The sequence below is a fragment of the Meles meles genome, chromosome 3 (genome assembly GCF_922984935.1).
Source record: "Meles meles chromosome 3, mMelMel3.1 paternal haplotype, whole genome shotgun sequence".
Lineage (NCBI taxonomy): Eukaryota > Metazoa > Chordata > Mammalia > Carnivora > Mustelidae > Meles > Meles meles.
In genome coordinates, this window is record NC_060068.1 from 109,398,173 (window position 1) to 109,411,385 (window position 13,213).

The window sequence follows — 13,213 nt, forward strand, 5'->3', positions numbered from 1 at the left end:
GGAGGGGCAGGAGGAGAAGGACAAGGAGGCTTCTCCCTGCTGAGCACAGACACCAACACCAGGGCTCCATCCCAGGACCCTGAGATCACGACCTGAGCTCAAATCCAGAGTCAGGTGCTCAACTGACTGAGACACCCAGGAGCCCCATTTCCTCTAAAAATTAAAGGTGGGATTATCATATGATCCAGCAATTCTTTTTTTGGGGTATATACCCCAAATAATTGAAAATGGACTCAAATATTTGTACACCCATGTTCATAGTGGTGTTATTCACAATAGCCTGCAAGTGGGAGCCACCCATCCTCCATCAATGGATGAATGTGTCATATGAGCAATGGAAGATTCCTCAGTCCTGAAAAAGGAGGACATTAGACACATGTCATCACGTGGATTAATCCAGAAAGCGTCCTGAGGCAAAACACCAGTCACCCAAGAACAAGTACTATACGATTCCATTTATATGAGGTACCTAGAGTGGTCAAATTCATAGGGACAGAAGGTCAAACAGAGGTGACTGAGGCCCGGGGGGAGCAAGGGGAATGAAAATGCAGAGCTCGTGTTTAGTGGGTTTCAGTTTTACCTAATGAGATGAAAAGAATCCTGGAGATGATCGCACAGCAATGGGAATGTACCTGATGCCACAGAACTACACACTTTTAAAAATGGTTGGAAAGGAGAGCCTGGGTGGCTCAGTCAGTTGCACGTCCGGCTCTTGGTTTCCGCTCAGGTTGTGATCTCGTGGGTCGTGGGATCCAGCCCTCCATCGGGCTCCCCAGTCAGCGCGGAGTCTGCTTGAGAGTCTCCCCTCTGCCCCTCCCCCCACTCATGTGCACTTGCTCTCTCTCTCTCTCAAATAAATAGTTTTTTAAAAAATGATTAAAAAGGTAAATTCCCTGCTGTGTATATTTTACCACAATGAAAATCTGATCAGAGCACACTGTTCTTTCCACCCAGAGTCCCCTCCCCGGCCCCCCACGTTCTTCAGGGTGCTCTCTCCACCGTCTCTCTCACCGATAAGAGCTTCCGGATGGGACAGCCTCCTGCTCTGGATGATCCATGTGGCTGTCTCCCATAGGCCTGAAACCACAGCCTGAAGTTTCCTGGGGAGCAACCAGGGCCCCTCCCCCAGGTCCCAGAGTCCTCTCCCCACCAGAGGTTAGCTGTGCCTGAGGCTCTGTCTTGGGCCCTTTAGCCCCTTCAGGCCTACAGACGGGTGTGTGTGGGGGGAAGGGTGTGAGTGTGAATGTGTGACCGTGTGAAAGTGTGTACATGTGAGTGTGTAAGCACTTGGGAGTGTGTGTACTTCCCTGAACCACCTTGGTCCTGGGTTTGGTCACAGGATCCCACAGAGGAGATGTTTCTTTCTTTGCCAGGCAGGCATGGCCAGAAGTGGCCTCATTTGACTTCTCGGGAGAAGGCACTGGGCCCATCCCTCATTCCATGGCCTTCTCTCCTGGCTTTGGAAAGTTTTCCGAGGACAGTATTCCGGGCAGCTCCTCTCAGACTGTGACACTGAATTATGGCTTCAAGCACAGAGGGAAATTTCGCCTGCCAGGGCCCCTATGCTCAGGGTCTTTGCAGTGCTCTCTATCCCGAAGGCCTGTCAGCTGCCTAGTGACAGCAGAGAGAGAAGGCAACTAGCAAAATGCTTGGCGTTCCTCCCACTCCTTCCTTTTCCTCACTGGGGCCCAATGGGCAGGGGTCAGCCCAGCACTAAGCAACCTCCTGGTTGGGCTGTCCTCTGGCCTTCTGTCAGAGGGGAACACGGGGCAGGTGCACACCTCCCTCCAGCAGTCCCCCCAAACATCCAGCGCCGACCCCTTAGCCCTGGGCATCCATTCCCAGATAGAAGCCCCTAATCCTTAGCCTGGGGTCTCCAAGAACAACAGAGGTGGGGGTGAGGGGTATCAGGACCCAAAAATGAGAGCTCAATCTTTTTTGGCTGGGAAGGGAAGGCAGGACCAGGCAGGCTGTGTGTGGTGCTCAGTCTGTAGGAAGGACATTCCAGTTGAAAAAGTGGAGTGTCCTTGTCAGGGAGGCTGGGATGGAGGCCGGGCAGCGATCACGGGCACAGAGGGAGGGGTTTGGGCATTTTTAAGGAACTTGTGTTGGTTTTTATTTTAAATGAAGGGATCTTTAAAAGTGATCCTAACCGCTTCTTAGGATTCTGATGTTTTCTTGGCCAGTCCGGGCTGTGCATTTCGGGTACTTAAATGAAGTATGGAGGCAGCATATCCAGCAAGAACTAGCCGTCCCTGGCAGCCCAGCCAGCACGGCCCCTGGGGCTGGGTGAGCAGGGAAGAACTGTGGAGCAGGACTGGGAGCCGCAGAAGGCTAACTGTCACCTCTCAGGACACCTCTCCCCCCGCCCTTCACCTCCAGGAGAGCTCCTACACCTGCTCTCATCCCCTCCCACTTCCAAGAGCTCCCAGCATCCCTTCCTCCATCCCTACTTCCGCAGATTGTTCCTCATCTGCAACGGAAGCGCGGGCCACAGTGCCATTAGCCAACGCACAGCTCCCTTCCCCGTGAGCACGGATGCTTCACGGGACTGAGGCCTCACACAGATATTTGTGGATGGACCAAGGAGGGCCACAGAGTGGTGGATGAGGGACTGTAGGTATGACAGGTAATGTCTGTCTGCCCCAGACTCGACGGGAGGGGCTCCATCTGGGCCCCCACCGCTGTTCCCAACCATGGTGCTGAGTTCTGTGTGGGTCTCCAGGTCCTGGAGGTAAAATGACCTGTCCCCAGACAAGGGGCCTGTCTTTGGCAGGCACCAAAAGGGGCTCTCAGCTGCACGGATCCTGAGCAATCCCGGATAGCGGGATAGAAATCAGGATACCTAATGCTGTGCTAGGCATCTTGTGGGAATCATCTCGTTTCTTCTGCAGGACGGACCTCAGATGGAGATGCTTAGGTCAGCCCCCTGGGACCATTCTGGGAACAGGCCCTGACAGTTTAAGGCCATGCAGGTGGGGAACAGTGTTGCCTGTTCAGGCTGTCAGTGCTGAGGATATTTCAAAATGGAGAAGACCAAAGGATCCGGGGAAAGGATTTGTGTGGGGGTTGGCACAGGGGGTATGGGCCTCGAAAACCTAGACAGACTCCCATGCCAAATGGTGGTCCCCGGGAGGCAGAACGCTTGGGTGCTGGTCCCAGCTCAGCTATCTGCTGTGCTCCCAGGGCCTGTCCTTTTCCTGAGCCTCGGCCTCCTCATCTGTATAATGGGACCCTGCAGGAACCTCTCCACAGGGTAGTGCCCAGCATTCAAAGGTCCAACACCAAGGCAGGGGTCACAAGGCTGGACAGGAAATGGGGACTTCTGCCCAACAAGAAGAGGCAAGGGAACACAGAGGACTCGAGCCCCCAGGGCCCATAGAAGCTGGAAGGAAATTGAGTTCGACAACGACGGAGCATGTCCCACAGACCATCCCCTCGGGGCTCCTTGTCACGCTGCTCCTGGTTGCAATCTCCACAGGAAGGACCAACACAACCCCAAGAAACAGACAGCCCCCACCCTTGCGAATACCCAGGCCGGCCCGCGCTTCCCGTCCACACAGGAATACGTTTCTTTAGTTTTATTATTACAAACACACGATGGCTCTGCCACACCTGGGAAATCCTGGGCTCTGCATGCTCTCTCTACCCTCCCTTTCCTCCCTGGACAGGGCCACCAAGAAGCGTCCAAGCCGCGTGCAGGCACAAGACATGTCTGACAGAGCAATTCAACTCATAGCTTATAACGATGCCATTTCTCCAGTTGTAAAAGAGCTTTACAAAAACTGTGCCAGGACTCCCCTCCCCCCATCCCCACGATGCTGGACTGCCTGATCTGTGGTCTGTGAGCACCACAAAACTTCAGCCCCCTTTTCCAGAGCACTTGGCACGGGCGGGAAAGTCCACGTTCAGGACAGGTCCTTTTTAGAAGCGACTATCGGGCAGGGACATCCAGGTCTCCACAAGCAGTGGGTTAACAAGCCATGTTTGGGGAAAACAAAACAAAACAAAACAAGACATCTCTTTCCCTCCTCCCTCCACCCACCCAGGGCTCAGGTCTCATTCTGGTGCAGCCCAGGTACACTGAAGTGTGATATTTGGTTTCAGAAACATTCAGTCTCTTTGGTAAACTCAGAGAAAGTGGCGGTGAGCTGCCGATGTGCGTTCTTCCCACGTCCTCCGCGCTAATGTTTCATCCTCTCTAATAACCGCTGATACACGGGGGCTGGAAGAGAGAAGTTTCCTAAGTGGAAAGGATGCGTTATCTGTCTAGGACACCGTCAGAACCACGCACAGGGCCGGCAGGCCCTCTTCCTGCTACTCTCCCCTGCCCCCTGCTTTTTGGTGTGGGAGATTTCCTGTCTTCCTCCACAATGTAACAAAGATCGTGATGTCTCTGCCCATGATGTAATGGGAACTGGGACTTCTGCCACCAGCCTCGACCTAAACCACCATGTGCTCCTGCCAATGGCACATGCAATATTCCCAGGTTCCCAAAGCCAAAAACTCACAGCAACCTGTAAAGGCTGGTGCTCTTAGTATCTCCATCTCACAGAAGAAGGGAACTGGGTGTTCTGCGTCTGACCCCAAAGGCCACACTTGTTTTATTGCACCATGACGTTCTCATCTATATGCCGCTGATGGCAGGTTTGTGCCTGCTCGGGGGGCCGGAGCGGGGGAGGCCCAAGCACCTATACAAAGGACTTTAAACCCAGGCCAGACTTACCTAGTTTCACAGAGGTCTGGGCGGCCTGAAAGAAAACACCAAGTGTCAGGTTTCTAGTGAAAGTTGTACCTGCCCCTGCTTGTGGCCCCACGGCTAGCCCTACTCAGAAAAAATGCTGGGGGTGAGGAAGAGGAAGGGGAGTGTGTAGCTGCTGGCTCCTAGAGAGCCCTCAGGTGGTCTTGGCGGCCCCAAGCACAGTGTAAGCCCCAATCAAGTAGAGTCTGGGATGGATATTTCTGGGAGACCCCAAAGCCAGGCTTCCACCGAGACGGCAGCTTAGAGTTTGGGGAGCTGGGACAGCATAGTGGGTGGCCCTCAAGAGTAGGAGCTCAAGGCCAAGTACCCTTCTCAAGGGGCACGAAGGAAACCCCTCTGTCCAAAAGTAAAGGACACATTCCAGCTCCAGGACTCTGGGTAACAACACTTCCAGCAGCCTCTTCTCTTAAAACGCAAACTTTCTATAAGGTGCCCAGGTTTCTGAGGGGCTCCACCTCATGCAAAGCAGCAAAGGAGACTGAGTGGGGCTTCTAGGCCCCGGGCAAGCTGGGGAGCAGAAAGAGAAGCGCAGGAAAAATTGGAGAGGTTCTAAGGAGGAAGCAGAGCTGAGGCAAGGAAGGGAGGTCCCCCCAACACCTGCCCTGTATCCAGATCCCACACCACTGCCTCAGAGAGCCCCAGCATTCCCCAAGACAGGCCATGCCATGAAAAACAGAAGGGGACTTAGAGGCCCAGGCTCAGGCCAGGCAAGGCCACGGGGTGAATTCGGGATGGGTGGCCTTCCCTGGACAGATGGATTCCAGAGCTTTATCTGTCCTCGCCAGCAGTGGCTTACCCATGGAATGAGGGTCAGAGACCTCAGTTTAAAGGCCCGGGCTTTTGCTCACAAAGGAAATAGGGGCTGCCTGGGCTCTTTCCTCAGAACTCCACTCAGGCCAGTGCTAAGGATGCCTGTATGGAAGTGGGGAGAAGTTTCACGGAGTCCTGGGAAAGCACAAGGAAGACAGGAACCCGGAGAGCCCCCTGAATGGGCCCAAGCAGAGGACCCACGGCGGCTCAGACCACAGGCAAACCTAGAGGCATCTCACCCTGGCATATGCTGATGCCTGTTTGAAGATTTCAAGTGCAGAGTCTGCAAGTTCATCCCCTCGCTCCTGAGGTCTGATGGCTGGAGACAAAAGAAGGTGCAACACTGGTGAGAGCGAACGTCTGAGCACAGCACTGACAGCAAGCAGGACTGAGGGGCACTGTTGGGCCTGCTGGTTCACGCTCTCCCATGGGGTTTTTTCCTTCATAACTTTCTCTAGCTCACAGTGGAATGTGGCCCATGGGGAAAGAACGCAAAGAAAGGTGAGTGTACAGTGCAGACAGAGGCTGGACCCAAGTTCAATCTTGCTGGAGGTAAAGAGAATTCCCATCAGGCACGATGGTGTAAGACACGTGGGCTGGGAGTCAGGTTCACCACATCCATGGGTGACAAATAAGTCGGCTGTGTCCGAGTGGGGCTAAGACAGGCAATTCAGCAAAAAGAAACGTGTCCTCTGGTTTCTAGTGCAGCACAGTGGAAACCCACACTCCCTAATTCACTTTTCAATCAGCCCCAGCGATGCCATCCACGGAGGCCCGGGTGGCATGTCCCGCGCTCTTCTTCTCTTTAGTTTTCCTGTCGAGCACCAGCTGCCATGTGTACAGAAGGGTCAGCTGCAGGCTGAGGGGGGATGGGCTAGGTTAGGGCCTTACCTGGAGGCTGCAGGACACTGGAGATGGCGTAGACCACACCGTTGGTGGCCATGATGTCAGCTTCCGCAACCGGCTCCTTATTGACATTCACGATGTTGTTTTTCTGGGAGAAAAAGAGACGACACGGACCACATGGATCTTGCTCACTCGGCGAGAATTTACTGAGCGCTCCCGGATGCCAGAACGTGTGTTAGACGTGAGGGATACGCTGGGGAATGGAAGGGTCTCTGCTAATCACACGCCTTTAGTTCGGTGGTCGCGTTCTCACATCGGCGTGTGGCTCAGCGCAGTGTCATCTACAGAAGAGCCCCCCACGCTGTCACGTTGTCCTTTCAGCACTGTGGGCTGAAGAGGGGGTTCTTACCACCCCACTTAGCAGAAGAAGAAACCGAGACCCAGGACGGGCCTGGGGTCTCCTTTAGACTAAGTAGGTGGGACGGCGGGGAACAGAAGCCAGGCCTCCGGCCCCGGTTGTAGGGCTCCTTCCACTTGTCCTCAGTGGCCTGACTTTCTTACAGGAAATGCACCCAGGTGTCTACCTCAGTCCTTCCTGAACAACTCATGGGTCAGACCCAAAGGGGAAGGTGGAACGGAAGGCTTTGATGGGACCCCAACCCCCCAAACTAGGAGTCAACAAGTCCTCATGTTCTGCCTCCCTCCGTGCTTCCTCAGGCTCCAGAGGGAAAGTGGTAAGCAAAGGGATGGCTGAAAGTCAGGAGAGAGGGGTCGGGCACCGAGGCTGGGCCAGCCATATTCTGGAAGATGGGTGGCTCCACAGGGAAGCCCAGTGACCTTGGCTGGTACCGCCAGCCAGGCCACAGGCAGCTTCACTGAGCTTGGCTGCGCATCTGTTCTCTCTCTCCAGTGAGGAAGTCCCCTCAGGCAGCTTCAAAGTGGAACACGTGTCATCAAGGTGCAGAGCCAGAGGCGGCTTGCAGACCGTGCATCTGAAGAAAAAGCCGCTAGGGATAGTCTGGCTCATGGTGGGGCTTGGTGAGCCCCAGATTTGAAGGGATGGGGTGAGAAGATGCATGAGTAATCGCCTATCATCTTCTTAAGGGAAGGAAGACCTACGGGCCTCTCCCCTATGCCAGTCAGACGCTTGATTCCCAGGCAAATCTAGATGTTTCTATTCGTGTCTAAGCACCATCTCGCCTGATTTCCCTGGAGACCCTTTCCTCTTTTCTGTTTTTGGGCAGAATGCCCTCAGAGATCCAAGGTGCACTTTCAAGACTGTGTGTGTGTGTGTTTATGTGTAACCCTGGCCCAGGGGTTGGGAGGTGCCCTGGCTTCCCAGCGGCAGAGCACGGCTGGCTGCTTAGTTCTCGGGCACACTCACCGAGCTGACTTCCAGCTTGTCCCCCTGGAGAGACTTCAGCCGCACCAGGGCCCCGATGCCCCCGCTGACCAGGATCTCGTCGCCAATGTGGTATTTCAGGATGTTGGCCAGCTCCTTGGCATTGCCTGCGGGTTTGTGGGAAAGAAGGGAGAGCAGAGTTCATTGTAAGCCTGATAACCGGCATCGTCTAGAAGGGCCGAGAGGGGAGGCAAGTGGTGATGGCCGAGACGTTGAACTCTGTCACCAGAGCACACTGGGTGTGCTCAGCCCTCTGACGGGCTGCCTGCCAGAGGCTCTGGGGATTGAGGCACACATCTGCGGCCATGAATCTGCCTCTGTAGTGGGGAGGGCGGGAACGGCTGGGTTAAGCAAGAGCTCTCTGTGCTGCCGAGAAGGAGTTAATCCATACTCCTCTGTGAGTATGACTCATTTTTCCATGAGCTAAATATTTGCTTGGAAAGTCAGGAACCTTTCCAGCACCGGCATCTGGGACATTTCATCATCAGCGTGGCTCCCGACGGTTATAACACAGTAGTGAAATATTTACACATTCTGCCCTCAAATGCATATTCTGGGGCAGCCGTTTCCTGCAGGGAGAACTTAAAAGACTCAACAGCTGCTGTCTGGGGGGGCCGTGGAGCCGATGAGGTCAGGGCTAAGGGGGGCATTCCCTCCGCAGCATCCCTCCCTTCACGTCTCGGCATTCCTTCCAGCCCACATCAGCTTCTCCACCAACTGGGGAGACCATCCGATTGCTCATAAAGGTGCACAGGCATTTTCCAAATTAAGTGTGGGAGGCAATTCTTAAAGCCGCCAGCTGTCCTCTCATCTCCATCACGGCTGCCCTGATACTCACATTCCCAGCCAAGTGGCTAGACTTCCCCCAGGGCTTCTGGATGCCTATTTCCAGCATCTTGAAACTAAGAGCGGAGGAAGATTGAAAGCATTTTGGAGAGTTTGCTTAGGTACAGACAAATCTGCATTAGTGCCGTGGAATGGAGCCACCGGGTACCATGTAGTTTCCAAACATCCCACAACTTGGCAGATGGGAATTCCCATTCTATAGAAATCCCGCCTGGAAGCGATGAGCCATGCCAGCCCCCAGGGCAGGGGGTCTCCTTCTTCCAAGACATCTAATACCTGGATTGACCTCTTGCGCCTGGCTGGCCCTCTATCCCCCAGGAGCACTGGGGGCTTTTCCTGCCTGCAGGCCTGGCAAAGGGCACATTTGGGAAGTTTCATCCAAGCCTCCTCCTGCACAACTGAAAATGAGAGGGAAGCGAGCAGGCTCAAGGCCATCTGGGGAACATTCCACTCCTGCTGGACCAAGAGAGGCTGGAAAGTTTATGTTCAGAATGAACTTCTCTCCTTTTCTCAGGAACATACATCAGCATCAAAGACACAGGCATTCGTTTGCAATAAAGACTATTAAACAGGACACAAATTCAGCCCACAGCTGCCTGCAACCTGAACTTTCTGATTAGAAAGTTCCTTCCAGCCCCAGGGCAGGAAGGAAGGTGAAGATGAGGCATGCCCAGAGGGTGGCCAAGGTCCTTCCTCCTCCTCCTCCTCTTCTCTAGCTTCCCTCCTCTTTCTCCTCAGGCTCACCTTTGTGGGAGGGCCAAAGTGTGCCCACAGGCGAGCACCAGAGCTCCACACTACACCCCCACCCCGAACCCCATCATCGCAGCTATCACGGGGGAGAGGACGTGTGCCCAGCACTGCCGGCAACACCGCATTTACTCCACACTACACATGGCAAGGCACTCTCACTTTTCTAATGGGAAAAAGGAAGCTCCGAGAGGTTAAAGGACTTGCTAGACATCCCTCACCTGGTGAATGCGAGCCAGGAATTAAAACTGCTTTTAGGTGAACCAGGAATCCAAGCCCTTAACCACTGGGCTTATCTCTCAAACATCCTCAGCTAAATTTCTCAGGGCCAGGAATAGCTTCTCTGGTAAAGCTTTGGCCCTGAGGGACATTTCACACAGGTAAGTGGCTTCATTACGGCTGTCCTCCAGGTTCTCATGGGGAAGACATGTCTCAGTGACGGGGCTCATTGTTACCCACTTAGTGTCTCTCTTCTCTTCTCTGCCTTGCGTGGTACCCAGGGAGACTGACCGCTGTGATGCACACCATCCAGGGTCCCTTGCCCCCTTCTCATGGCTGACAGGAGGCCCACGCAATGGGCCTGTGGGAGGAGAGGGAGGCTGAAGGAGTCCTGGCCCCCTTGCCTTGGCTCTGCCCACAGCTGCATGTGGGCTCTGGTTGCTGTCCTGTGCCCCTCCCCTGAGCTCCCGTTCTCCCTGTCCCCTTCTCCCCTTGGCCTCCCCAGCCCCTGGCCTGTGGTGGGAAACACTTTTCCCTGGGTGTCCTCATCCTTTGCTGGTCCCTTACTCCTGCCCACACTTCTGCAGTCTCCCCATTAAGTTCCTTTCAGTCAAACCCTTGGTAATGAGCCCCCTGTTTCCTGCTGGTCCCCTGACTGTTTCAGTCACGTTAGAAACCGTGTAAAATATACTTCGCTTGGTCTTTACCCAAGAGTTTGTTCAGCTCTTCTGGTGGCATGGCTTGGAAGGCCTCGTTTGTAGGAGCAAAGACCGTGTAGACCCCTTCCCTGTTGAGCACCTCCGTCAGCCCGGCAGACTGGATGGCGGCCACTAGCATGCTAGGGAGACACACAAGAGAAAATGTCACCTGCCGGTGACGGGGAGGGGATGCCCACTTTCCCAAATATCTCCCCACTGCTGGGAGGTGGACCCCAGAACTGGAATTTACACCCCTCTTGCTGGTTTTCACCCTTTGCTCATCATGCACAAGGAGGGAAGACTCCATTCTGCATATTTTCTCCATAAATGTTCAGCTCCATCAACCAGCCAGAGGCCAGAGGCAGGGGGGGAGCAGGAAGGAAGAGGCCAAGCCACCGGGCCCTGGGGATGTGACTCAGGGGAGTGCAGGGTTGGGGGTCTCCAGGCTCTGGTGTCACAGCACCCAGGGGTAAGCAAGCAGGTCAGAAATGGAGAGAGGCGGCAAGAGAACAAAGTGACACAGGGAGCTTGAGAAGGAGCGGCAAGGAGTCTTCAGGGACTCCAAGGAGATATTGTGGCGACTGAGACTCATCCCACACTCAAAACCGGGTGCTGTCAGCTTACTTGGGACCTCAAGATGAGAGTGTGGTATCTTTCTTGCCCTTCATACGAAAATGCAGCCCCCTCCCTGTTTCCAAGGATGTGGGGATTACAGTCCCAGAAATAATCCTTCTTCTCAACTCAAGCTTCCAGCGTGAGCCTCGTCCTTCCCAGATCCCCAGGCTGGAAGGCCACCAGGACACCGCCAGTGTTCACTGAGCCTCCCGAGGCAGTGGGGAGCTTGACAGATAGCTGAGACCCAGCGTCCTGACCCGGCACGACCACTTGGCAGAAGTCTCCCATGGCATGAGGCTGGTTACCTGAAGCGATTGTCCCCCTTCAGGACGTCCATGACGGTCCCCATTGGGGGGGTGAGCATTCGGTCCATGGTGAAGAGCGTCCCATATCTCCCCCTCTTGTCGTGGGCAGCAATGCAGCTGTTCTCGATACACAGGCTCTGTACCAAAGAGGGGCAGACACAGGTCATCCACCCTAATGAGGCCTCCTGATGTGCTCTAAGCACACGCTGGGGTCTTCATCCGCACAGAGCAGTGAATGTACGCTACAGCGGGTCATTACGACAAGAATAAAATGTCGTGTTTTCTCCAGGAAAGGAAAAATAAAAATAGTGTTCCGTAAGGAGAAAGGGCCACTGGGCCCCACTAATGTTACAGAGAGGTCCCCCACGATGAGACTGTTCCAGTACACATGAGGTCCATCGACGATGATGAAATCAATAGATCAACTCTACTGAATTGTTTAACGGATGACAACCGTCTTTAGTCACTGGTACTGGCAGGTCCCAGGGAATACACCTGTGTTGTACCGTGCTTTCTGGCTGACTGTCCACAGTAACTGTTGAGTTTGAAGATAGAAAACAGACAGGAGAAGGGAAAAGAGAACCTTCTGGACCAGGGAGAGCTGTGTTTCGTTCAGAAGGCTTCTCTTTGCATAAGCTAAGGATTCAAAGTCTCCATCCCTCCGCCCCGTTGATCACACTGAGCTCGATGTGGACCACTGCCTACCTAGTCAGCTATATGCTACATACCCACATATATAAATTTGTTTGCTTTAATACAGTTTCCATTTCTTAGAGCTGAGGCAAAGAAAGAGCATGATTTAGGAGCCAGAACTTACATTGCGATAAACAAAAACTCTCAGTTTTTTGCCACCCAGAGTGTCCAGGGTCTGTCCATGATACAGATACTTGGAAGCTAGCTGGTCTTTAATCATGTGATTCAGAAGCAAATTCCTTGTGTGTGCATCAATGTTAGGGGTTCCATCTGCAAGAGAAGGTGGGTTCGGTCCAGAGGCACGCTCCAGAAAGGAAGAGAACGAGAGACAAATGCAGTGGGAAGCCCAACCCTCCTTGCGCTTGAAAATGGGAGATTGAGAAATCCAGGGAGGCTGCCAATATTCCTTAACATCTGGCATCTTCTGCAAATCAACCAAACACAAGAGGGTCTAGATAATTGAGGGTGTCTGGAGTTTTGCCCGTGGAGGGAGGGGAAGGCACGGACACCACTTGGCCCCCTCCTCCGCCTTCACCTCTGCCAAGGCTCAGCTGTATCCTCACTCTGACCTGCCGATCACATGAGCGGTTGATTCTGCGAATAAAAAGGCACTCTCTGGCCAGATGCAAACTCTTGGATTCTGAGGACCAGACCCCCAAATTCATTCTCTGCTCTGCCAGATCACACAGCAGAGCCCCTGAGGTTTCGGGCAAGCCGGTGGAAGCACTAATGCTGGCGGGGTGCTGTCCCTCTGGGAGGGTGCTATGGAGGTGACCCTCTCCTAGGGCTGCCCTCACCACGTTACCTTTGAATACAGAATTCATGGGGGCCAGGAGGGTCAATCGCTCCTTTCCAGAGAGATGAGTGCCGAGGCCAGCCTGTCTGAAAAGGTCAACGGCTGTGGAAACATCAGACTCCGCAGCCAACTCAAACAGCGTCTTGGCTGCAAGGAAAGAGAACGCAGGTTCAAAAGTTACAAGTGCTGTTTTCATTTATCCTCCGTCCACCCCACAGCATGACGCACACCAGCAGGAATGTCATCTCGTGAGTCAACAGCCCTCTCAGCCCCGCAGCCGCACAGCGGGCTCGTGTCATCAGGCCCCTGGTCCCCCAGGTCTCCCTGGGCAGGGGAGGGAGGTGAGGAGCAGGAGGCAGAGGCCAGTCTCTATCCTTGCCTTCAGCCAGGGTGCCATCTAAAGCCTGCGGCAAGGCAGCGCGGTCTGCGTGGCGACTTCTGAGGGTCCCATGATGCCAGTGACCACACCCACAG

At 54.2% G+C, this 13,213-nt stretch overlaps 1 protein-coding gene across 1 annotated transcript in view; it reads right to left on the reverse strand.

The window, feature by feature from the left end:
- Positions 1-3,566: 3,566 nt before the first annotated feature.
- The window catches only part of TGFBI (transforming growth factor beta induced), a 32,318-nt gene continuing 22,671 nt past the window's right edge, over positions 3,567-13,213 (reverse strand). Inside the window, exons 9-17 of the mRNA XM_046000678.1 lie at positions 12,749-12,886; positions 12,068-12,213; positions 11,251-11,387; positions 10,340-10,470; positions 7,803-7,927; positions 6,464-6,566; positions 5,812-5,891; positions 4,727-4,751; positions 3,567-4,225 (exon numbers count right to left, since the gene is read on the reverse strand). Coding sequence (XP_045856634.1) covers positions 4,185-4,225; positions 4,727-4,751; positions 5,812-5,891; positions 6,464-6,566; positions 7,803-7,927; positions 10,340-10,470; positions 11,251-11,387; positions 12,068-12,213; positions 12,749-12,886 — 926 coding nt within the window. The 3' untranslated portion in view covers positions 3,567-4,184. The remainder of the gene's footprint in view (positions 4,226-4,726; positions 4,752-5,811; positions 5,892-6,463; positions 6,567-7,802; positions 7,928-10,339; positions 10,471-11,250; positions 11,388-12,067; positions 12,214-12,748; positions 12,887-13,213) is intronic.